General features: G+C 38.6%; 7 protein-coding genes and 1 long non-coding RNA gene across 9 annotated transcripts; 5 read left to right on the plus strand and 3 right to left on the minus strand.

Moving 5' to 3' along the window:
- Positions 1-618: 618 nt before the first annotated feature.
- Cnep1r2 (CTD nuclear envelope phosphatase 1 regulatory subunit 2) lies at positions 619-1,898 on the minus strand. Its single transcript, XM_068291682.1, has 4 exons — positions 1,748-1,898; positions 1,547-1,618; positions 1,341-1,475; positions 619-1,267 (listed from the first exon to the last, which is right to left on the minus strand). The coding sequence occupies exons 1-4, from the start codon at positions 1,767-1,769 to the stop codon at positions 1,113-1,115; spliced, it is 384 nt and encodes a 127-aa protein (XP_068147783.1). The 5' UTR covers positions 1,770-1,898; the 3' UTR covers positions 619-1,112.
- A 104-nt stretch (positions 1,899-2,002) lies between these two features.
- E(z) (histone-lysine N-methyltransferase E(z)) lies at positions 2,003-5,921 on the plus strand. Of its 2 annotated transcripts, XM_068291648.1 has the most exons (8): positions 2,003-2,221; positions 2,316-3,107; positions 3,187-3,347; positions 3,544-3,558; positions 4,038-4,135; positions 4,203-4,392; positions 4,773-5,339; positions 5,398-5,921. In XM_068291648.1, exons 1-8 carry the CDS (start codon positions 2,100-2,102, stop codon positions 5,805-5,807), a joined length of 2,355 nt encoding a protein of 784 aa, XP_068147749.1. In that variant the 5' UTR covers positions 2,003-2,099; the 3' UTR covers positions 5,808-5,921. The 2 variants fall into 2 exon arrangements, with proteins under 2 accessions (XP_068147749.1, XP_068147759.1); XM_068291658.1 differs by lacking the exon at positions 3,544-3,558.
- Positions 5,789-10,737, minus strand: LOC137578025 (chromosome transmission fidelity protein 8 homolog). The gene is made up of 3 exons (XM_068291670.1): positions 10,598-10,737; positions 6,288-6,411; positions 5,789-6,225 (listed from the first exon to the last, which is right to left on the minus strand). Exons 1-3 carry the CDS (start codon positions 10,615-10,617, stop codon positions 5,917-5,919), a joined length of 453 nt encoding a protein of 150 aa, XP_068147771.1. The 5' UTR covers positions 10,618-10,737; the 3' UTR covers positions 5,789-5,916.
- hay (ATP-dependent DNA helicase hay) lies at positions 7,772-10,524 on the minus strand. Its single transcript, XM_068291637.1, has 3 exons — positions 10,343-10,524; positions 8,460-10,279; positions 7,772-8,383 (listed from the first exon to the last, which is right to left on the minus strand). The coding sequence occupies exons 1-3, from the start codon at positions 10,392-10,394 to the stop codon at positions 7,841-7,843; spliced, it is 2,415 nt and encodes an 804-aa protein (XP_068147738.1). The 5' UTR covers positions 10,395-10,524; the 3' UTR covers positions 7,772-7,840.
- Positions 10,738-11,101: 364 nt separating the features above from the next.
- On the plus strand, positions 11,102-12,183 carry LOC137579974 (uncharacterized). Its single transcript, XM_068293889.1, has 5 exons — positions 11,102-11,386; positions 11,455-11,538; positions 11,608-11,755; positions 11,814-11,945; positions 11,999-12,183. Exons 1-5 carry the CDS (start codon positions 11,174-11,176, stop codon positions 12,106-12,108), a joined length of 687 nt encoding a protein of 228 aa, XP_068149990.1. The 5' UTR covers positions 11,102-11,173; the 3' UTR covers positions 12,109-12,183.
- A 1,128-nt stretch (positions 12,184-13,311) lies between these two features.
- LOC137580077 (uncharacterized) lies at positions 13,312-14,145 on the plus strand. The gene is made up of 3 exons (XM_068293995.1): positions 13,312-13,502; positions 13,592-13,823; positions 13,878-14,145. Exons 1-3 carry the CDS (start codon positions 13,398-13,400, stop codon positions 14,126-14,128), a joined length of 588 nt encoding a protein of 195 aa, XP_068150096.1. The 5' UTR covers positions 13,312-13,397; the 3' UTR covers positions 14,129-14,145.
- Positions 14,146-15,639: 1,494 nt separating this feature from the next.
- Positions 15,640-16,517, plus strand: LOC137580101 (uncharacterized). The gene is made up of 4 exons (XM_068294019.1): positions 15,640-15,905; positions 15,971-16,089; positions 16,157-16,307; positions 16,367-16,517. The coding sequence occupies exons 1-4, from the start codon at positions 15,725-15,727 to the stop codon at positions 16,483-16,485; spliced, it is 570 nt and encodes a 189-aa protein (XP_068150120.1). The 5' UTR covers positions 15,640-15,724; the 3' UTR covers positions 16,486-16,517.
- A 2,982-nt stretch (positions 16,518-19,499) lies between these two features.
- On the plus strand, positions 19,500-20,190 carry LOC137580088 (uncharacterized). Its single transcript, XR_011032940.1, has 2 exons — positions 19,500-19,563; positions 19,625-20,190. It is a non-coding gene; the product is annotated as an uncharacterized lncRNA (long non-coding RNA).
- The last annotated feature ends 2,717 nt before the right edge of the window (positions 20,191-22,907 follow it).

Here is a 22,907-nt window from a genome sequence, read left to right on the forward strand (position 1 = left end):
GAAGGCCAATTCAATGCCTCTTAATGAATATGACAGGAGAATATGTTGGAGTTTTGCGTTTGATGGCTGGTTTAAGTTAATGAATTCATCAGTTATAAATTTGGATTTTCAACTATTGCTTCTTTATTTCAAATGTAAAAATGTAAAATGAACTGGAGGCGGGCATTGGCTCCAATTTGCTTAAGGCATGTTGTATTGGCAGACGACTGAGTCTAACCACAGCAAGCAACCTCGCCATTCTTGTTGGAACTAGCACCGCCAGAATTAATGTCCACTCCCAGGCTGCGTACGACATTGTGATGGTCATGATGAGAATGTCCTTGCATTGGCAATTGATCTTCAGCGATCGGTGAAGCTTTAATATGTGAAGAGGAGAATTAGTAAGTATTTTCCTGTTACTGCTGCTGCTGCGACTACTGCTTACCCGTGGCCACAAAGAAAGCGATGCTCAGGATAAGGGCGCAAACGAGATAGAACTTCATGGTGTTGGCTTTTTGTTTGTTGTTTGTTTGTTTTGTGTTGTTGTTGATTGGAGTACAAAATACTTCTGATGCTTAGGTTCAGCAAATTGGCAGTATTTATACAGGCCAAAATACAGAAAGAGAGATTACGTATCGATTTCGTCGTCTGTTGGTGCGCTGGCTAATTTCCTAGTTAGCGATAAGCGAGCAATTTAATTAGGCTTTAAAACAGTTGGTGTTACACAACGTCTGAGTGGGTGACCACACTTGTTTTAGTGCTAATTGAGCAGTTTTTAATTTAAATGTTATTTATTTAAATTGGGCTTTTTGTTTATGGGTTGATTTGGCAGCAAAAGATTTGAGTGTCCATAACAAAACAAAAGTAGACGGCACAAATGAACAAAAATGAAAACATGTTTAACAATTGCTAGTTTTGTTTGTACATAGTGAGCTTCTATATAATTTAACCAAATTTGTTTAAGGAGGTACGTTATATGTTTTTATATATCTTTCCTGCATAAAAACTAGGGTGTCCGAAATAACATAATCATAAGGTGTGGAAAGGTTTCCGGGAAGGGGTCTTTTGAGGACAAGACGAAATTATTGTTAAATTGTATGATGTGATTGATTGTCTTTGCTCGCACAGCGGCTTCATGTGCTGTTATTATTGCTTTGGCGTGGTTTTAATATCAATTTCCCCGTGTCATCGCAGCTCATATTAAAGTCACACAGAACGATGCGTGTCCTAGATGTGATAATCTGTGGGGCAATCACTAGTTTCTGGATGCCAATAATAAAGAGAACAACTGAGATGGGGGAGAAGAGAGGAATACATTATTACATACAATTACATGAACTCATTCGTTCAATTATTCTTACTTAATGTTACTGTGGCCATTGTAAATATCGGATGTATCCATAGGGATTCGGTTAGTGGAACAACTGTTGTGCGCGGATCCCTTAGCCAGTACCATGCACTTATAGCCGTACAAACTGACATTGCTGACAATATAACTGCAATTGATTATGTGTATGTGTGTGTGTGATTAGGCAATTGCCAATAAACCCATAATTCAGTTACTCACTGCGCCAACGGAATGTGGAAGGCCTATATGATGAAACCACCTCAGTGAGACGACGCTCAAAGGATTTTAGATCTATATGGAAGAGCGCAAGCAAAGAAACAAGGATGAGGATTAGAAGAAAAAAAAAAAACAACATTACACAGCCGGTACGTTTGCTGATGGTGTTGTTGCTGTTGTGTTGTAGTTTGGATGGATTCATACCTTCGCAAGCCGATGGTTCCATTGCAGCAATTTCCTCAATCTCGTGAATGTCCAGCTTATAGAATTTTTTTATTTAAAATGTATTTCCTAGGATTTTGATTTCAAGACTAAACATAGTATTGTTTTTATGTATGACAGAGATAGCAAATGAGCATATTGGGGTTGCCAGAGCAATTAAAATCGATATAACAATCAAAAATGATAATAATCGAATGCGCTGGGAATTGAATCAAGTGGCAACTCTCTGCTCCTGCGAATTATGTACAAAAGTGGCAGCACTATCAAAAAGGCGGTCGGTCTGTTGATTAAAAACATTTAATTATTGGCATTTTATGGCCAAATTAATTGCAAAATGAGTAATGCCAAAGTGCCACCAGAATGGAAGCGTCGCGTCAAATCGGAATATATGAAAATACGACAACAGAAACGTTATAAACGAGCCGATGAAATAAAGGAAGCGTGGATTAAAAATTGGTAAGTGGTTCTCGACTGGGGGAAAATTGCGAGAGGGTAACGTACGATGGATGTCTGATGAAAAATTTGCATTGTCTTTTCATGCAAATTGCAGGGACGAACATAATCACAATGTGCAGGATCTTTATTGCGAGTCGAAGGCATGGCAAGCGAAACCCTATGATCCTCCGCATGTTGATTGCGTTAAACGGGCCGAAGTGACCAGCTACAGTGGATCACCGGCTGGCCCTCAACGTGTTCCCATTTGTGTAATCAATGCCGTCACTCCCATACCGACCATGTATACTTGGGCACCCACACAGCAGAATTTTATGGTTGAGGACGAGACAGTTCTCCATAACATTCCATACATGGGTGACGAAGTCTTGGACAAAGATGGCAAGTTCATTGAGGAGCTTATCAAGAACTATGACGGCAAAGTGCACGGCGATAAAGATCCATCGTTTATGGATGATGCTATATTTGTGGAGTTGGTTCATGCTCTAATGCGATCACATAGCAAGGAGCTGGAGGAAACAGCATCTTCCAGTTCTAGTACTCAGGTGAAAACGGAAACTGTGGTCAAGCCATCCAAATGCACAGCTGATGAGAATGACGACAAAGATAAAGAGAAAAAGTTGTCGCCATTGGCTAAAGTTGATGAACAGACCAAGGCGATGCCAGTTGGTGGGGCGGTAAAAAAGAAAGAGAATGACGAGTCAACCGAAGAGGCATCGTCGTCGGCATTGGCTGTAGATATCAAGCCAGAAGTCGTTAAGGAAACTATCAACAAGGATAACAACAAGGAAGAGGTCAAAGAGAAGCTACCATTTCCAGCACCAATTATATTTCAGGCAATCAGTGCCAACTTTCCAGACAAAGGCACTGCCCAAGAGCTCAAAGAGAAGTGCGTTTTATAGTCCACCCTATATAAACCCATATGCACAAAAGTTAATGGCTAATTTTTCTCCTCCTTTTCGTATCAGATACATTGAGCTAACCGAACATCAGGATCCAGAGCGACCACAAGAATGCACTCCAAACATTGATGGCACCAAGGCCGAGAGTGTTTCCCGGGAGCGCACTATGCACTCATTTCACACTCTCTTCTGTCGTCGCTGCTTCAAATATGATTGCTTCCTTCATCGTAAGTTAATCCACCTAAGACGGCGGTTCCAACTGGGTTATAAATTTAATGAACTTTACGTTTTGTTTTTGCTTTTTATTTTTGCCAACCAAAAAAATCCAAACAAAATCTCTTCTTGCCAAAAAAAAAAAAAAAAAAAAACCAAACACTTTTAAATTTTTTGTTGTATTGAAAAACAATTGCAATATATATTTAGGTCACCATGTGCAGGGTGAGTCGTTGTTGTAGTTGTTGTTTTTCGATAACCACACGCACACACAACTCATGCCGCCGCCTCCTCCACATCCATAATCATAAATCTCTCTCTCACTCTCTATGTGTCTGTCTCTGTTTACCTCTGTGTCTGTCTTTCTAAATGCTATGTGAATTGATTAGGCCAATTTTCATTGTCTTGTTAAAACAAAATTGATTTTTCTTGGTGTAAATCCTGTCACCTCATTCTGCTGTGCGGCTTTGCCTTGATCGTCATCATTATTGACCCACTACTCACCCACCACATTGAATCAAAAAAATTACTATGGAAATCAAATAAACGTAACGATCGCTCGCCCGCGCCCTCATGCTAACCAACCAACCAACCCACAACCGAAAAAAAAAAAACAAAGCGTCTCATATTGTCTCATGATCTCTGCGCCTCTTCCGAATATTGTGTTCATTATAGTAATAATTCTCTTGTGTCTCAATCAACAGGTCTGCAAGGACATGCTGGTCCCAATTTACAGAAGCGTCGCTACCCCGAGCTAAAAACCTTTGCCGATCCTTGCGGCAATTCCTGTTACATGCTAATTGTAAGTGAAAAGCATCAATTGAAATCTTTAGCCATTTGATATAATTTGTGTTTGGTCTTCCTTGCAGGATGGCATGAAGGAGAAATTGGCTGCCGATAGCAAAACTCCACCCATTGACTCATGCAATGAGGCCAGTTCCGAGGATAGTAATGATAGCAACAGTCAGTTTAGTAACAAGGACTTCAATCATGAGAATAGCAAGGATAATAGCATTGCTGTTAACAGCGCCGCCGTTGCCGAAATCAATTCCATTATGGGTAAGCCTCTAGACAAAAATTGTAAACAAAATTGCCTTTGGTTATGGTAAAAACATGTCCTAGGGGGACGAAGAGTACCATGGTCACATAAAGACCATTCTCTTTTATACTAGTATAATTTACAGTTGTACTACTTCAGAAAACTGTCTTAGCATCAATTCGGCATTAAAATGAAAGAGATAGCATTGCAATAGAAAGAGAGAGAGAGAGAGAGAGAAAGCAAAATCGTTTGCCTTTAACTAGGTATAAATTAAAGCTCAGAAGTTAATTCTTTCTTTGATACCCTTTGTAGAATCTTTAGGCTTTTTAATGAAATCATAAATTAAATGTTACCCCATTCATTTGGACATCCGTGCTAATAAGTCGTTATTCTCTTCCAGCTGGTATGATGAACATTACAAGCACTCAATGCGTTTGGACTGGTGCCGATCAGGCATTGTTTCGTGTCCTCCATAAGGTGTATTTGAAAAACTATTGTGCCATTGCGCATAATATGTTGACCAAAACATGCCGACAGGTCTATGAGTTTGCCCAGAAGGAGGCAGCCGAATTCAGTTTCGAGGACTTGCGTCAGGACTTTACACCACCGCGCAAGAAGAAGAAGAAGCAACGTTTATGGTCACTGCATTGCCGTAAAATTCAATTGAAAAAGGACTCGTCATCGAATCATGTCTACAATTATACACCCTGCGATCATGCCGGCCCATGTGACATGAATTGCTCATGCATTTTGACTCATAACTTCTGTGAGAAATTCTGCAATTGCAGCAGCGATTGTCAGAATCGTTTTCCGGGTTGTCGCTGCAAGGCTCAATGCAATACCAAGCAATGTCCATGCTATTTAGCTGTCCGTGAATGTGATCCGGATTTGTGTCAGGCATGCGGAGCCGATCAATTCAAATTGACCAAAATCACCTGCAAGAATGTGTGTGTGCAGCGTGGATTGCGTAAGGATCAAAGGAAAATTCTTAGAGGATTTCATTACTAAATCATTCACTTTTGCAGATAAACATCTACTAATGGCCCCATCAGACATTGCCGGCTGGGGTATATTCTTGAAGGAGGGTGCCCAAAAGAATGAATTCATCTCCGAATATTGCGGTGAGATTATATCGCAGGATGAGGCCGATCGTCGTGGCAAAGTGTATGACAAATATATGTGCTCTTTCCTATTCAATTTGAACAACGATTTTGTGGTCGATGCCACACGCAAGGGCAATAAAATACGTTTTGCCAATCATTCCATTAATCCCAATTGCTATGCCAAGGTTATGATGGTCACTGGCGATCATCGTATTGGAATATTTGCCAAACGCGCCATCCAGCCGGGTGAAGAGCTCTTCTTTGACTATAGATATGGACCGACCGAACAATTGAAATTTGTTGGCATCGAACGTGAAATGGAAATTGTTTAATTTATTACCTATAAGTATGAAGATTATAAAAATATATATATATATATAACAGACATATAATTACTATCGGAACTATCTAAATCATCTAATATATACACATACATATGTATTAAACACTTTTCGCCACATTGGCTATAATGGGTTTGGGTCGCGATTTGAATATTAATTTCTTGGAACAAATGGCTCGAACTGTATACTCGGTACGCTGGCGACTTTTGTGCTCCTGGGCAATGGTCTGATCAAGAACTGTGCGTTCCCCACCACCAGAGGTGGCATTTAGGCAGCTTGCATCGAGTGTAGCCTGACTGGCATCCAAAAGACGTTGACCCTCATTTGTTTTGGATTTCTCAAGGACAGCAAATGGTTTCTCCAATTTCTGTTCTCGTCCTTGCAGTATGTGATGGCCAATTATGAGTATCTATATACAGATTATCCATTGGAATTCAGATTATTACATTATTAAAATTGAGCTAATTTTACCGGTTGTCCATATTTATTGTAGTACAGATCGCCAATGAATTGATCATGCATATCCTGATTAGTTCTCACCTCTAGATCACCCTGCAGTTCAATGATGGCCCACTCGCCGGGTCCAGAACTTGAACTAAAAGAGAAGGGAAAATAAATGAAGCAAGTAAGTCGACTCGTCGACTTGGGTATACCATACACCAGGTGAAACAAATATTTCAAATTTCGATAACCAAATGTACATATGTATGTCTATTAAATTGTTTTTACATGCTTCATACATGAGCACTCTAGCGCCGCCACTAGCCAACGGCCAATTCGGCTCTTATGGACCACGTAGTAAAATACGTTCATACGCATATTTTGCATGTTTCTAGTCCGATTTAAAAAAAATTTGGTAGTTTGGTAGAAATTGATAAAATTAATTAGTCTGCGGAATTTGAATGCGATAGTCAAAAAACTACATGAGGAAATCGGTTTTTTCTAAATTATGGAGGCGGAAGTGGGCGTGGAAAAATATGAGAAGATGTATACTCTGCGCGCATACTAAGCCAGTGTACATACTAAATTTAGTGACTTTAGCTTTGTTAGTTTTTGATAAAATCAGTTTTGTTTCATTTGCGGGGGCGGAAGTGGGCGTGGCAAAATTTTTTAAATAGCCAATATCTGCGCGTCTATTAAGCTAGTCTGCATACCAAATTCAATGTCGGTAGCTGTCATAGTTTTTAAGGAAATCAGTTTTATGTAAATTCCGGGGGCGGAAGTGGGCGTGGCAAAAAGTTTAAACAATTAGTTTCTGCGCGCTAACTAAACGAGTATATAAACCAAATTTGATGTCTCTAGCTGTTATACTTTTTTAAGAAAAATAGTTTTAAGTGATTCCTGGGGGCGTGGCCAAAATTCGAATTAACTCTATACATTTACATACTACACGAGTATACATACCAAATTTGATGGCTCTTATAGTCTCCGAGATCTGCGTGTTCATACAGACGGACGGACGGACAGACGGACATGGCTAGATTGACTCGGGTGTTGATCCTGATCAAAAATATATATACTTTATAGGGTCGGAGAAGCTTCCTTCTGCCTGTTACATACATTTTGGCGACTTTAATATACCATTTCACCCTATGGGTGTATGGTATAAAAATGATTTTGTTTTTAGAGATATTTCCAATCTCCCTCCGGATCGACATATTTACATATACATACATATGTAGAACTAACGGACCAAAGTTCTATTCGGTTCGAAGACCAAAGTATAGATCGAAAAGTATATCAAGTTTGTTATGGAAATCTAAAACTATTTTTTGCGAGATCAAACGTTTTCATAGAAACTATATGATATATATAAGACCAATGCGAATCAAACCAAACTATTTAAACGGATTCCTTGATGTGAAAATAAAATAAATCCTATAAATTATTGGTGAAAACTAAACCCCATTCCTTTTTTTAATAAAAGGGTTTAATATATTTAAAAAAACACAATTTGTTTTCTTTTTTGATGTGATTGAACTTTATTTGTGGTTTAGACACAAGTTTTACTGTGAATATGTGATTTATCCTCTGAATTTCTTAAAGAGAGGATGAACACTTCCAGTATTCTTGCGTCGATATTCATAGTAGACGGCATCATCGCCTCCGGACATGGAGCTAAGACCACCAGTTCGTTTTGTGGTACCGCCACCACCAGCACGATATCCTGGCTCGCCTGGCATCTTCTCATCCTCGCAGTCCAAATCGGAGGCGGATAGCACCAATTGCAACAATTGGCCCTGCTCTTCTTGGGTGCCATATAGTAAATCTGGTTCCGTGTCGATGCCTTTGAGATGGGTAATCACTTTGTAGCTATAACCCTGATTGACCAAAAAGCGTTGACGCTTCCGGGAATAGCTCATCTCCATTGTATCCTGCGAGACGAGAGTGTAGAAGAATGCATTATATTCCTCGGCAATGGCGCCCTTCTTGGCACGCAAAATACGGCCCAAACGTTGTGCTTCCTGACGACGAGAACCACCATGCGAGGATATCTGTATGAGAACATTCGCTTCGGGCAAATCGAAACTGGTGTCGGCCACTTTCGATACAAATATCGTATTGACCTAAAGTGTGATAAGCAGTGAGGGGAGATCAGAGTTAAGAGAGAAAATGTGAAATTTCTGTAAGATTTCCCCTCACCTTAGCATTGAATTTGAAATTCTGGAGAATCTGTATACGCTCATTCTGTGAAGTGGGTCCATAGATGAACGGTTTGTTCATCTTGATGGCATAATGCTTCAGAGCAAATACATTGTCCGAGAAGACAATCGTTTTGTCGCCTCTTTGTTCATGGTATTTAATAAGAAATTGACAACTACGAAACTTGGAGGGATTCATCACATACAGCAGCATCTTTTTCGATGTCCTTGTTGTCAGATATTCACGATAGAACTCTGGCGACATGGGGCACCAGACCTCGGCACACTGGACACGGGCAATGAAGCCCTTCTTTTGCAATTCCAACCAATTGGCCTCATACAATTTCGGTCCAATGAGGAAATTAAGATCAGCAATTTTATCATCCTCACGCAACAGAGTGGCGGTCAGACCGAGCTTGCAATGGGACTGGACAATGGTTAAGACGCGTCGGAACATCTTGGCGGGAATGGTGTGCACCTCGTCTAGGACCATTATGCCCCATTCCTGTTCCTGAAGCCAACGCATTGTCTGCTCCGCTTCCCAGGACCGTTTCTGTGTGTGTGTTATCATGGAATATGTGGTCACAAGGATGCCACAGCCCATGGGTTTATCCTTAGCCTCTGAGGTAAAGCGACAAATCATGCTATCATCGGCTGTGGACCACATTTTGAACTGTTGTTTCCATTGTTCCACCGAAACGCCACTGTTGCATAGAACCAGGGCACGTTTGCGCACCGTGCAGCATGCCGTGACACCGACCAGAGATTTACCGGCACCGCATGGAAGGACAATTACACCGGAACGTGCACGGCCATTGCCAAACATTTTTCGAAGACTCTTCTCCTGATACGGACGCAGAACGGCAGCGGGTTTTAGATCAATATTTATGTCTGGATTGTGGGTATCATTACGAAAATCGTATTCCGCCAGCAACGGATGCTCAATCTCAATGCAACGTTTCTGTATTACCTCAATTTTCTCCTGGGCCACCTCAAAGGATACGGTTTTCAAATTTGCCTCGTCCTCATCCTCCTCTTCCTTGTCGATTTTCTCATAGAAATTTGTTATGTCATCGGGTACAGCGGCATTGCCATCGGGACCAGTCGTTGCCGATGTTGAAGCCGCCTCTTCTGTGGGATTTGTGCCTGCCCCAGCAGCTGAAGGTGGTAGTTTTGTGCCAAATTGGGTAATCGCTTTGCCATCCATTGTGCCTTGAATGAATTCCTCGCCCTCGTTCCGTATGAGTCGGCACTTTTGAATAACCGGATCCTTGAGTAGCTTTTGCAGCACCTCCGGATGCGGCGATTCGATGAAGTATTTGTTGTGCTTCAAAACCAATTTAACTTTACCATAGGACAGAGTACAGAGACGTATAAACTCAATAATGCCCTCGGGAATGCTCGTCTTGCTGAGACGTTTCAGATACTCGATAATGTCATGGGTTTGCAGGCCCACTGAGACAGCGGCATAGAGACTATATGCCGTCAGCTTGTACTCATGGATGTGCTCCGGTCGGCATACTGGCTCTGATATGGCAATAAGAAAGTCGTGAGCATGCTTATACACCGGTGAGAAGGATTCTAGGAAGACATGTCCGTTGGGTGCCACCCAGAGTGGACGATTGCCATGGTCCTGACGCAATTGCATCTGGGAGCGATAGTCTTTGGCCCCGTATTCATCTGTGTCGATATTCTCATCGTTGGCTTCCGCATTCTTAGACGCAGCTCCGGGTACTCCTTCAGCCTCGGGGGCATCATTGCTGTCATTCTCCATCTCAACGAGCTGGGTGAAGGCCTCATCTTCAGCCCGCCGCTTCTTGGCTGCAGATTGTTTGGGTAAATTTACTTGGTTTCTCGATGATTCTCGATGTTGCTGCTACTCACCGAACTTATCCCCACCGCTGCGCTCTTTTTTTGATTTTTTTGGCGGTCCCATTTCGAAAAAAATTAAATAAATTTCACAACGCACATAAATTCTTCACCTTAGCCGGTCGACTGCCAGATCTACAGTGACCATAAAAATATGGCAACGCTTCATCAATGACGATGACAGCTTGCTTTCGAAGCTTTCGTTTGTCCATTGTTTCTCTTAATAACTAAGCCGTTTCCCCAAAATTAAAATTTTTGGCTTTAACTTACGTTTTAACCAAAATGGGCATGGTTTCAATATAGTCGATATGTAATTTTCCTTGTAAACTGTAAAATCCAATGTTTTTTGGAGGGAATAACAACGCTCACATACACACACACGTGGAAAATATATTTGCGACGACCCAGTAGGAAATGTTTTCAGGGTTTATTCATGTGTTTTGCACCTCTGACCTATGTCTCGCTTTAATTTGTACATGTTAATTGGGGTTTGTCTTAAATATTGTATGCATGAAACAACATTAAAACTTTTTTCTTACATAAAATTAATAATAATTGACTCATTTGCAGAATATTTTCTTAAAGCATAAATAATTTAAATTCTATGTCGTATAAATTGATGCTATTTGGCAATGGGGTTTTATAATTAGGTATTTATATATATGTTATCGATAATTTTTTAGTATTTTTCGTTAACTCTGGCAGCTCTAAATACCGATAAGTGCATGCCGCCTTATTTAAAAACAAATTCAGCAGTAGAAGCAAATAAAAACAAGGCTTTGCTTTAAAGGTCATTCGAACTGATCATTTATTTTCATTTCTTATTTTCTTAATGGGATTTAAAATATGGCCTCAGGAAAGGAAAAACCTGCGAAAAAATCACCAGCTAAGAAGGCATCGAAAAAGAGTAATAAAAATAATAAAACAACCAAAACAGCCGGCCCTCTTTCAAGTGCCTTTTACCATAATCTGTTAAAGATATGCTATGCTATAGCTATTTTCGATCTAGTACATGCGCTATACTTCGCAACTCAGGCCATGATATTGCTGGTCACAAGTGTAAGTAAATATTTATGTATCTAGTTATTTGGAATTAAAATCTTAATGAACATCGTTTATAAATATAGTTTAATATATTTTCGATATTCGCACTGTTGGGTACAATCTTCTGGGTACTGATTGTAATTTTGCTTATTGTGGGACTTTGCAAGGTTTGTCTCTTTTCTGTCTTCTAACCATAAAGATATAGTATTAAAAGAGTTTTGAGTTATATTTTCTAGCGTCGACCAACACTAGTGAAAGTCTGGCTTACATTTTCATTGATCGGTTTTATTGTGGACTTGTTATTTTTAACATGGGGCATAAGCTCTTCAATCACCGTCGACTGGGATCATTTGCAGGAATTTACCATTATCTTCATTGGCATTGGTAATGTAAAAATTTTCATCCCAAGACCCAACTAATTAATTCATTTTCATATTTTCAGTCATTGAAATCACCTGTATATATCTTGTTTACAGATATTATACACTTATGGATCCCTGCCGTATGGTTGATGCTACCGAAGAGAGTAACTTGCCAAAGAAAAAACATCCTCTGGACAAGGCTGCCTGCAATGGTGAGACTCCAAAATACATATAATCCAAAATATTGAAATTTTCTTTTGTACAGAGCGCAAAAAATTGGCTGGTGGTAAGGTAAAGAGTGATAAAGGCACTAAGGATAAGAAAAAGGACAAAAAAGCCAAAGAAAAAGACACCAAAAAGAAGGGCAAAAAGTGATTTTATTATTTCTTCAACAATACCTCGAATTTAGTTGCCTTTTTGTAAATATTTAAATATATTTTTGTAAGGAAACTGTTATGTCGTTTTTCACTCTTTAATCTTTTTTTTGTGAATTAAGACAAGACTTAAAAAGAATGAAAATCGTATATAACATTATATCACAATCAAAATAAAACCAAAAATATCTCTTTACTGAAGTTGGTCGATTTCAATTTACTTTTGGTATGACAAAATCAATTTGCCACCACCCCCCATATCAGAGGCAAAATAAAACACACCGAGCGAGAGTGAGAGAGAAAAAACAATAATAATAATTGACTTACATAGTTTTTTTTTTCTCTCCTCTTGTGAGCCTTCTTGGTTTCCAACTGCAAGTCACGTTGTCAGAGTGTGGAGGAAGCGTATGACTGGATGGAGATGGCAACAATCTAATCTCCAGGGCCTGCTGACAAAACAAATGCCATAAATGAAAGATGGGCAGATGTTCACACAAACTTGTCACATCGCAAAGTATTAAACTGAGGAACAAAATGCTCACACCCACACCCACACACATATACAGTGGGCTGAAAAGAATACAAATTTTGCATATACATATTTAAAATTATACGTAATTATTATTGAGGAAATTTCACGTATACTTTTGTTTCTCAAACGTATTAATATTTAACATCTACTTAAGGCTTAAAAATAATCATTTTCATTGCTATTTAGAATTTGTTCGTTAATTAAAAAGAGTTTAAAAAATGTAACTAATGATAATAAATTTAACTTCAGGTAAAAGTTTTGCAGCTTTTATGTCGATATTTCTGTGCTAAAACTACTTGCGAATTATAACAAAATAAAGGAAAAAAGAGATATTAGGCAGACATTTTATTACAAGATTAGTTCAGCAAAAAAAAAAAAACAATATATTTATGACAAAATGATTTGATTTAAGACAATAGTGTGGTCTGTGGCCCATTGTCTGATTTGGGCTGCTGCTTTTGCTGTGTGTGTGTGTGTGTGTGTTGGTGTGTCTATGCCTGGCAATCAAACGGCATTGATTAACCTGTAGCAGCAACATTTCCACTCCATCTCCCTTACTATTTGGTATATCTCCTTGCCTTTGCTTGACATTTCCAGATCTTTTGCCTGTATGTAGTATGCTAGGGAAACTACGTGCTTATCATCATTATAGCTTTGATTTAGTAGACAACATTGCCCATGCGATTTGATGGGACTAGAAACAGAGAGACACACATAGAGACAGAGAGAGAAAGGAGAGAGATAGAGATATATACAGGATGGGTTCTGGATATTTAGTGATTTGCAGCTATTGCATTGCCGTACTCGATTTGGCATCAACTCTGCTCTTTGCCATTGTCTCTGGCATGGTCTATGCGAAGCATGTAAGCAAGATGTCCACTCACAAAGACACACAAGCACTACCCCATACCAATTTTGATCTATACCAATTGAAAAGTGCAATTGATTTTAGGGCCATTGGACCTCAATGGCGGCTTTGGTATTCACCATCCTTTGGATTTGTCTCATAATAATGCTCCTATTGGGAATCTATTGGCGTCGGGTGAGTTTTGTACGTTATTGGCTGCTTTTTACCTGCTTGGGCATACTTCTGGATGGTTTTCTTTTGCTTTATGGCCTGACCCTGGCCATATCAGTGAATTGGGAGGGCATTAAGATCACAGTGCTGCCCTTTGTGGGCTTAGGTGAGAGTAGATGGGCAAAAGAAGTTTGCAAGAATTAATTAACTCTCTTTACAGCTGTGGAAATGTCTTTTGTCTATATTATATACATATTCTACTTGCATCTCAAAGACCTCGATGAAGCCAAACGAGTTCAAGGGGGTGCAGAGTATGATTATCAAGAACAAAATAACACTCAGTATGAGCAGGAGGAGTTGGATAAAAAAGACGATTTGATGCGTATAAAAAAGCTAATGGAAGAGCGTAATGATAAGGCAAATGCAATGTTTAAGGCTATGCAGCACAATCCATCTGCTGATTGGGTATAACAAGCAAACTATGGAGTCAGAGGGACAGAGAGAAAATTTGATATTTTTACTTTATTTGACTTTATAGTTTGAATTTCATTGTTAATGTAAAGGAAATTACCATGTTAATGTTTTCATCTTTTCTACTTTGTGTGTTTTATCCGCTATTCCATTTTCTCCACTTTTCTATTCTATTTTATTTCTGTTCTCTCTATGCTTTTCTCTATTCCGTTCTGCATTTTCTATTCTCTTTCTATCCTATATTTCATTCCCAGTTCTATTGTCTTTTTCTTTATTCTATCTGCTATTAGAATGGAGAATAAATTCTACTTTCTATTCTGTTCTCTTTTCTTTAATTCTTTATTTCTGTTCTCTTATTTTCTCTTCCATTCTCCATGTCCAATTGCTGATTATTAATTTGCAATTAAATTTTTGTTTTAAATTGATAATAAATGAATTTATTAAAAGCGTTGCCTACTTTAGGGCGTTTACGTGTATTTTGCGGAACTTAAGTTGATTTTTGGTTTGTCTATGCAACGCGTTTTAAAATTATAAATTATTATGTTACACATTTAGCATGCATCTCACACACACACACACACGTACTCACAAAGAAAACACAAAATCCGTTTAAAATAATTTCCGCAATGGAAGCAAGGAGCACATACAAACAAAACGAAAAGTGAAGAGGAAAATAATTAGATATGATAAATGACAAATACCCTGAATGAAATATTAGAAAACACCTTCAAATACGATGGTTAAAGCGGGGTGGAGGGGTAGGAGAAGGTGGAGGAAAGTGTAAGTGAAAGTGAAAGCCTAAACCTACACAAATAGAGATGCGAAAGGATGTTTTTGTAAAGGGATAACGAAAAATAGCAAGGAATATCTATGACAAATGACAGAATATAGACAAGGGCACAAATAGATTCTTCATTTCATTTAGGAGCTGCAGTTGTTGTCCAATAGGATCTCAGTGGACTCTTGCCAAGTCTTCTCGACCTTATTAACTCAATGGCTGCTTAAGTGATATGATTTTTCCTTCCATTCCTTGTCGATTGGCATGTGCGCTGCTTATTATGCGTACTACTTATCATTTTTTTTTTAAATATTTCTTAAAGTGTTTCGCCAAGGAGCTCAGGTAAAAACCTTTATTTAGTTTGTTAGGGTATGGGCATGGGTATGAGTAAAGGAAAGCGGAAACAGCAACCAGGCAAGTCTTGCGCATCACGAGTTGACTTGGCTGACAGCGTTGTCGCATCTATTTATGCAAAAAAATATATATGTATATATAATGTCAAGCTGATGAAATACGTGCAATGTCTATGTCCACGAACACATACACACACGCACACCACACCACACGTACATACAATCATAACTCTGGGGTTGTGTGAGAGAATCCCCGTTGACAAATATAATTTACTTTTTTTTTCTTTTGCTCAGCCCAAGGAAGCAAATCCCTTGGGTGCTTCAAAAAAAAAAAAAACAAAGGAAACCTGTTTAAACATTTCAGTTTTCTGTCAACTAAGAGTCAGACTCACACAAATATATTTACAAACAAACAGAGATTTAGATAGAGAGAGACAGACAGGGAGAGAGAAAGTGCAAAAGACAATGAGTCCTTTAAATGCTCTTGGATTGGCCATTGGCTGGATTGATATATTCGGTGCATTACTTTTCGAATTGATGATCCTCTATATGATGAAACGTTGTTGTAATAGCGGACCAATTCAAGATGTGGAAAAACAACAACACGCAGATGATTCACAAAAACCTCAACGTAGAGTGACACCAAGTGCGCGTCATCCTCGCTACTTACGACTTAATTTCTTAATCCTCAATATCTCTTTTCCTTTCTAGAACTTTATGGCCCTAGATATTTGCAGGATAATTCCAATGCCCTCATATTCTGGGGTTATCTGTTGCTGCTAAATGCCTGGATTGTGGTCACATTGCTGATGTTGGCAGGCATTCTCTTGGTAATCTATGCCAGTGCTTTTATTAACTAATCTAATCTGCTTTCCCTCACTCTCTCCCATCTTTTAGCATAAGCCACAACTGATGCTTATGTGGCTTATTTGGTGCATAGCTGGTCTGGTCTTTGATATGTTCTTTTTAATTTGGTGGCTCTACGAACTGTTGACCGGCGATTCCATTGAGGCCATAACCAACATTATGATCTCTCTGCTAACCATGGGCAAGTCCTTGAAAACTTAAATCTTTTGTTTTTAATTAATCGTCTTTGTTTCATCTTAGCAATTGAATTTGGTTTCATCTATGTGATTCACAGAATCTATGAGAATTTATCTCAGTCGACCAAAATCACAGCTAATAGCAATGTCACCGCCCCAGTCTATTCATTTTTGATTATTTAAGTATTTATTATTAAAATTTATTTTACAATTGATGCAACGTGTACAACGTGGCGTATGTGTAATTATTTGCTAGTTTGACATTTGGTGAGCCTATGACAAAAAGCGCATAGAATCTGGCCCATGAAACATGAGTGAACTCTCGTTCCCTCTGCCTGCTAGCACATTACTAAGCCCACCTCTTCCGTCACTCCACACCATAGCGCATCGATTTGGTTATAGTTGTTACCCCATTTACAGTGGCTCAACTTTCTGTCATAAAGAAAATTATCAAAATCCAAAATAGTTTGAACACGATTAGCAATGAGGTGGTTCGGACCGTCCACTCCTAATAAAACTGACTCATCTCGGCAGTGATCGATAGACATAAAAACAGATAATGGCCGCAATGAAACTTGAAGCATAATTTCGGATTACTTTTTCATCGTTTTAACTCGTTTTGGAGCATCCATGGGTCTAGAATAGTGTACAAAAATCGTCTCCAGGGGTATTCTTTCCACGATTTTTCCTCTCCCGCTAAAATCAAAGTGTAAAATTGAAATATCGTGTTCTGCATTCAATCGGACATCAATTTGAGTGCTCTTGTAAACCCATCAACCGCCATAGAGGGTCTTTACAGAGTATATTGAGAGCTAAATTTTAATGTGGTTTGAACAGAATATCTTTCAACATCTGTTCTGTTCACTGATTGACCACTGAAACAACTCGAAGTTCTTGTATTTTTATCAAAACTTAACTCAGACGATAATCTTCTATTGTCAAACTTGTTTTTAGGGGGTCATACAATCAATAAGACATGTTCTCGTTTCCGAGTCATGATCCGGCAAATGACCTAACACCGAATAATTTGCCTTATTTCAATTGTAGTTCAATTCGAGTTAGAGTCACGCTTTTCTATTCTATTACATTCTATTGAAAAAGTTTGAGAATGAATTTAAAAATTTAAAGTTTTAGCTTATGTTAGCACTTCAGTCTAGTTGCCTAATTAAAAAGTTCAGCCACTTTTTGTACACACATACATACATAGATACATATGCAGATATGGAGATATTGAATTTTTCTAGACTAATGACTGCCATTGAGTTTCGTGTTTCAGTAATTTTCAATTCTTTTGCAGTCCTGTGGCAATAGTCGATAAATGGTAGACGGATGAGTTCAATAAATTGGCATGGAAATACGAGATTCCAGATGCATCAATAGAGATGTCTGTTTTGTTTTCTGTAGGCAGGAAACAATGTTAACCTGGAGAGTGGTTCATTGTCTTTTGTAATAGGATTTGCTTAAAAATTCTCATAGCTTTAATTGGCTTTCACACACACACACCCACACACAGACGGACAATGCAAATGCATACTTAAAGCCACAGAAAGTAAATTTATTGCTGGCTTCTATCTCTATCTCTCTCTCTCTTACTCGCCATTTCTTTCTGTCTTGATGATTTTTATATTTGTGCATGTATTTTTTTTTTGTTGTTTTTTGTTTTCTTCATGTTCTCACTATGTAGCTGTTATTTCGCTTTATGCTTTTGTAGTTTTTAATGGCCTGCAAAACGGAAATTGATTCATTTCCGTTTTTTGTTTTACGTTTCCGTTTGAGGCATCTGCCGCTGCGTTCCGTTGCGTTACGTTGTGTTTGTGTTTGTATTTGGTTTGCTTTGCCCTGTGAATGAACCATAACGCACGGGCATTGTCCATCCATCCATCTATCCGTCTTAGAGTCTCAAGTCTCAATGCCCTTTTGAGAATGGAAATTCAATATTAGATGACTGCCTTAGCCTTAATTCAAAATCAAATTATATGAAAATCAACGGCATTGTCAACTGCCAACAATACAACACAAGCAACAACAACAACAACAACAAAAACAACTGTCACTTGCAACTCGATGCCAAAGTGAAGAGCAAAATATTTCTTCTTCTTTATTAAACACATCGCTTGGACTTGGTTCTGGTTGAATATTTTTTTTATTTTATTCTTATTTTTATTCTTTTTTTGCTAGCATGTCCCCACATTTCTTACCCATTTCCTCAACGGTTTTCACCATTCTCCAAGGAACGACTGGCTGCTCAAATTTATTGTTTGCAAATTGAAATTCTTGTCGACACGCACGAGCAAATCCTTTGGGAATGCACAACGCCGCAGCGACAACAGCAGCAGCAGCAGCAGCAGTAGCACCACCACCACCAGAACGAGAAGGACAAAAAGCCAGAGGATGAGCCTCATCTCGAAGAGGATGCCATCGGCTTTGATGGCTTTGTGCTTGGGCAGCTCACTATGGGTTCCTAGTGTTTATTAAGATTGTGATGTGCCATGAAATGATATGTATGTATGTGTGTGTACCTAAGTATATTGTGAAAGCATAAAGACATATTCTCCATTACAGCTGCATGTTATTAATTTTTGCTCACCTTTGTTATCAGCAGGTTGCATTCAATATGTGAATAGATGGAGAACAAACATGGTTGGAGGCCTTTTGATATCCAGTGTCCACATTTATTAGCATCTACAGCAATGAAACAGCAAGTGAACGGCTTTAGAACGACAATACCTATATATCACTTCTTAAACTAGATGAGAATTACAACTATAAGAAGCGAAAATAAGTGGACAAATCCATCTATTGATCGCAGAACTAAGTGATTCTGAAACAATCTGCCCATCTTTTGGGCTTATGATGATTTCAAAATCTTATTCGTAAGATTGACCCAAAAGAGGCTAATACCCATACGCACCCAAAAGTATGCTATGAAGAGTCCAACCATTGTTTTCTTAAGTCTTATACAGATTTTGGAATGCCCTGTTAAAAAAATTGATTTGTTATTGCAAACAAGAGATTCCAGAAAACTGTTTAAAATATATGTATATATATTTGTGTAAAAATATATGTATATTTTTTTCTGAGTTTATCAGAGCTGTTCTCAGTTGTAATTAAAATGTGGCACAAGTGTTTTTCCAATATTTTTCGATGGTAGACTTAATTTCCCAAAGCTCCAACGTGATTTCGGTTATTAGTTGGAGATTAGAGTTATGCGATTGCTGTTGTTTGTTTGTTTAAGCGGCTGCCTCATTTTACTGAGTCATGGTGAATGTGAAATTGTGATTAAGACAAACATTCGTATTGATAATGTTTTCTTTTTTTAAAGGCCAAGAAAATGATTCCACCAAGGATGATATGAGTTATGTGAAGCGAGATGTAGATACAGATCTACTTGTACGCTCAAGTCGGTCAATGAGTCTTCAAGGAATCGCAGGCAGTGGAGGAGGTGTTGGTGATGGACGAAGCAGAAAAGGGAGATGTCGAATTGCAGGAGGTCAATCCACGACACCGAAACGTAGTAGCAAAACTAGCAGAGCATCGAATGGCAGAAGGCGTGTAGTCAAACATAGAGCACAGGTTGGTTCCAGTGATAAGCGCAGTGGATCTAGAGGTGTAACAAGTGGTTCAAATGGGGGGAAATTTGTGACTAGAAGCCAGATCTTGACCCCGGCTCCATTTGAAACACCAATATCTGGATAGCTTCTTCTTATCCCTCTTTCTGTCGATGGAGGATAAATCGATTACGGGGCGTTACTTTCTGGCAATGGTATGAACTAATAAAAACTATTCAATTATTTCAAGTTCAACGTTTCTTAAAGACATGTTAAGTAACTTAGCACAAAAACTAATAAAAGTGGTAAAAATGTCTAACTAATTTTATGAACAACAAAAGGACTTTGGAATTTCCTCTTTTGAATTTGCTGAAAGATTTAGCAAAAGACCCAACAGACGGGACATTTTTGAATAAAGTTTTATTTGTTGCTTATTCTGTTATTACTATTTCTCTGACTTTCTCTACTTGCTCGAGGAACATGTTGAATATAGCGTTCTGCTCTCTGTTGAATTTGAGTTATGCGAGTTTGCATTGGCCACAATTTTAATTAAATTATAAGAGGACTCAAGTCTTTCCCATTATATGGTCATGAACATTCCACTTTACTAGCCACGCCAAACGATTGAACCAAAAAAGTATAAAGAAAGAAAGTAAGAGGAAAATTGATGGGGGGAACAAAGGAGAGCGAAAAAAATTTGAAAAGTGCCACAGCGCTGCAAAGTCTACGCAGGAAATTGATTGATTTCCGTTTTAAAAAGAAAGTGTATAGAAAAAATACGGCAAAAAAGAAATTTTGTTACCCAAAACTTGTTTCAGCTTCGAAACTAAGCAATTTCGATTGGCTTTGATGCAGCTTATGGACATGAAGCTGGAGTATATAAACCATGGCTATAATGCTGCCTGGATAATTAGTTGGATATATGTGTGTATATATGTATGTATGCATCAGGATTCGCCTGTTGTTCTGGCTGTTGCTGTTGCTGTGCAGCGGTGCCAACAAAATGTTTGTGCAAAACCAAAACACTAAAGTGCGTGCTTGTTGGCATTTGCCCGGCAGGAGTTCATGCTCATACGTAAACACAGACACAAGCGACACACATGTTTTTGGCATTGCCAACCAATGAATGAGCATATGGTATGGGGCTGGCATAGTGGGCTACCCGGTTGGAGTTGCTCTTGCTTCTGCTTTTGCTGCTATTGCTGCTGGACCAGTTATGTTTATCTAGCATTATGTATAGTATATGTTTGCTAAAAGCAAAATCTCTACACGTTACATGCTCAATTAAGCTGAAAATGATGCCATAGGAAACTTATAGTGTAAGTCACGCTATTATGCATTTTCTTTCTGTCTCGCTCTCGCTCTTGTTTTTTTCGCCAGTTTACCTATGACCAAAACATACATATAACTATGGAAATAAGCATATGTAAGTGCAACCAAATGACCGGCAAATGCAAATTTCAGAGTCAGTATGGAGCTTTAGTTTATCCATAACCCATATAACATCTAACTGAAATGTAGAAATACTTTTCTCTTTCAAATCTTTTATTTTTCCCTAAACAACAATCTTAACTATTACACTAACAAAAGGAAAACAATGCAAAGTGTACTACGATTATCTTTGACCAAACTATGTAAAGACAGAAATCTTAAAACACAATACAGATAACAAATATTCAAAGGAGAAGGTTGGCTTATTCGTCGAGTGAGGCAAACTCAGACATATCAATTTCTTAGCACCAGAATAGTGCAATTTATGTAGCATACTTTTTGGGTGAAGGACGTACAGTATAAAGTAAGCAACGCAGAGCGTATATTGGCGTAAACAACATTTAAGTCATTTGTCAATTAAAATTAGGACACCTTCGTGGAAAAATATATGCTTTGGATCCCTTGAGCGTCTCTATATGCCTAGCACAAAGTATTCAAAAGCACGGGCGAACTCCACGGTCGGCGAAAGGAAGTTTTCTGCTTTAAATATCATAATGATATTGGCCAATTTTAAGAACATTTTTTAAATTTTCTTTTGAATTTCTAACTTACAATTAAACAAACTATTGAATATCGTAACGAAAATACTTTGTACATCAATTATGTAGCATACTTATTAGGGCGAATTCCATTTTGATGTCTTTACTATACCATTTCACCATATGAGTGCATTGTATCAAAATTCTAAATTAATAACTTTCGTTTTTAAAAGATTATTGTTTATATTCATTCGTCTTAAGGTTTTGCACTTTGTCTATTTATGAAGTTTATTTTGCTTTTATTATGCAATATTGAAAATAAAATTATTGTTGCACTTGCATTCGCTGTAAGCAAATTATTGAGCATGCAAAATTGGTTTAGATAAAAATAGCAAACACAAAAGCGACTGCCAATTAGCGCGAGGTAGAAGACTATGTGTGTGTGGTTAGCAGCCTCCTAATATGCTTAGTCATGGCAGGTCCTTTTGCAGGCAGTTGTGTTGAGCGGCGACAGGACACGTGCCAAACACACAACACAATATACTGAGGGAGCGGCATTAGATGAGACCGAGGCCCGCACATAATACGACTTCTAACATTGTTTTCTAGGCCATAGTGAAAAGTTGCGCAGGACATGGCACACACACACACACACACACATCAAAATACATACATATATATATACATACATACATACACAACCAGAGATATATAGATACACAGGCACACTTGGAATTGCAAATCAGTCGACTAATGTGTACATAATCAGTCATGTTCCAACATGTGAATTCCATTAGTGATACACGGGCATGCAAACAAACAAGCATTAATCAGCAAGGACATATGATGGGTGAGTGAATAGGAGGCGGCGGTAGACGAAGGATCGGGTGGGGTGGGTGCGGGGGCAGTGAGTGAGAGTGATAGGGCGACTTTTGCTGTCCCCTCGTTCAACTATGAGCCGCGAGGTGCTGGCTCGTCTATTTTCAGCTGACATTCCATATTCCATTCCATGTTTGTATTATTTATGCTTATGACGGGATGGCTGTTGCTTGCCACAGCCACAGACAGCCACAGCCTGGTCAACAAC

The sequence above is a fragment of the Drosophila tropicalis genome, unplaced genomic scaffold (genome assembly GCF_018151085.1).
Source record: "Drosophila tropicalis isolate 14030-0801.00 unplaced genomic scaffold, ASM1815108v1 contig_1190, whole genome shotgun sequence".
NCBI classification, from domain to species: Eukaryota; Metazoa; Arthropoda; class Insecta; order Diptera; family Drosophilidae; genus Drosophila; species Drosophila tropicalis.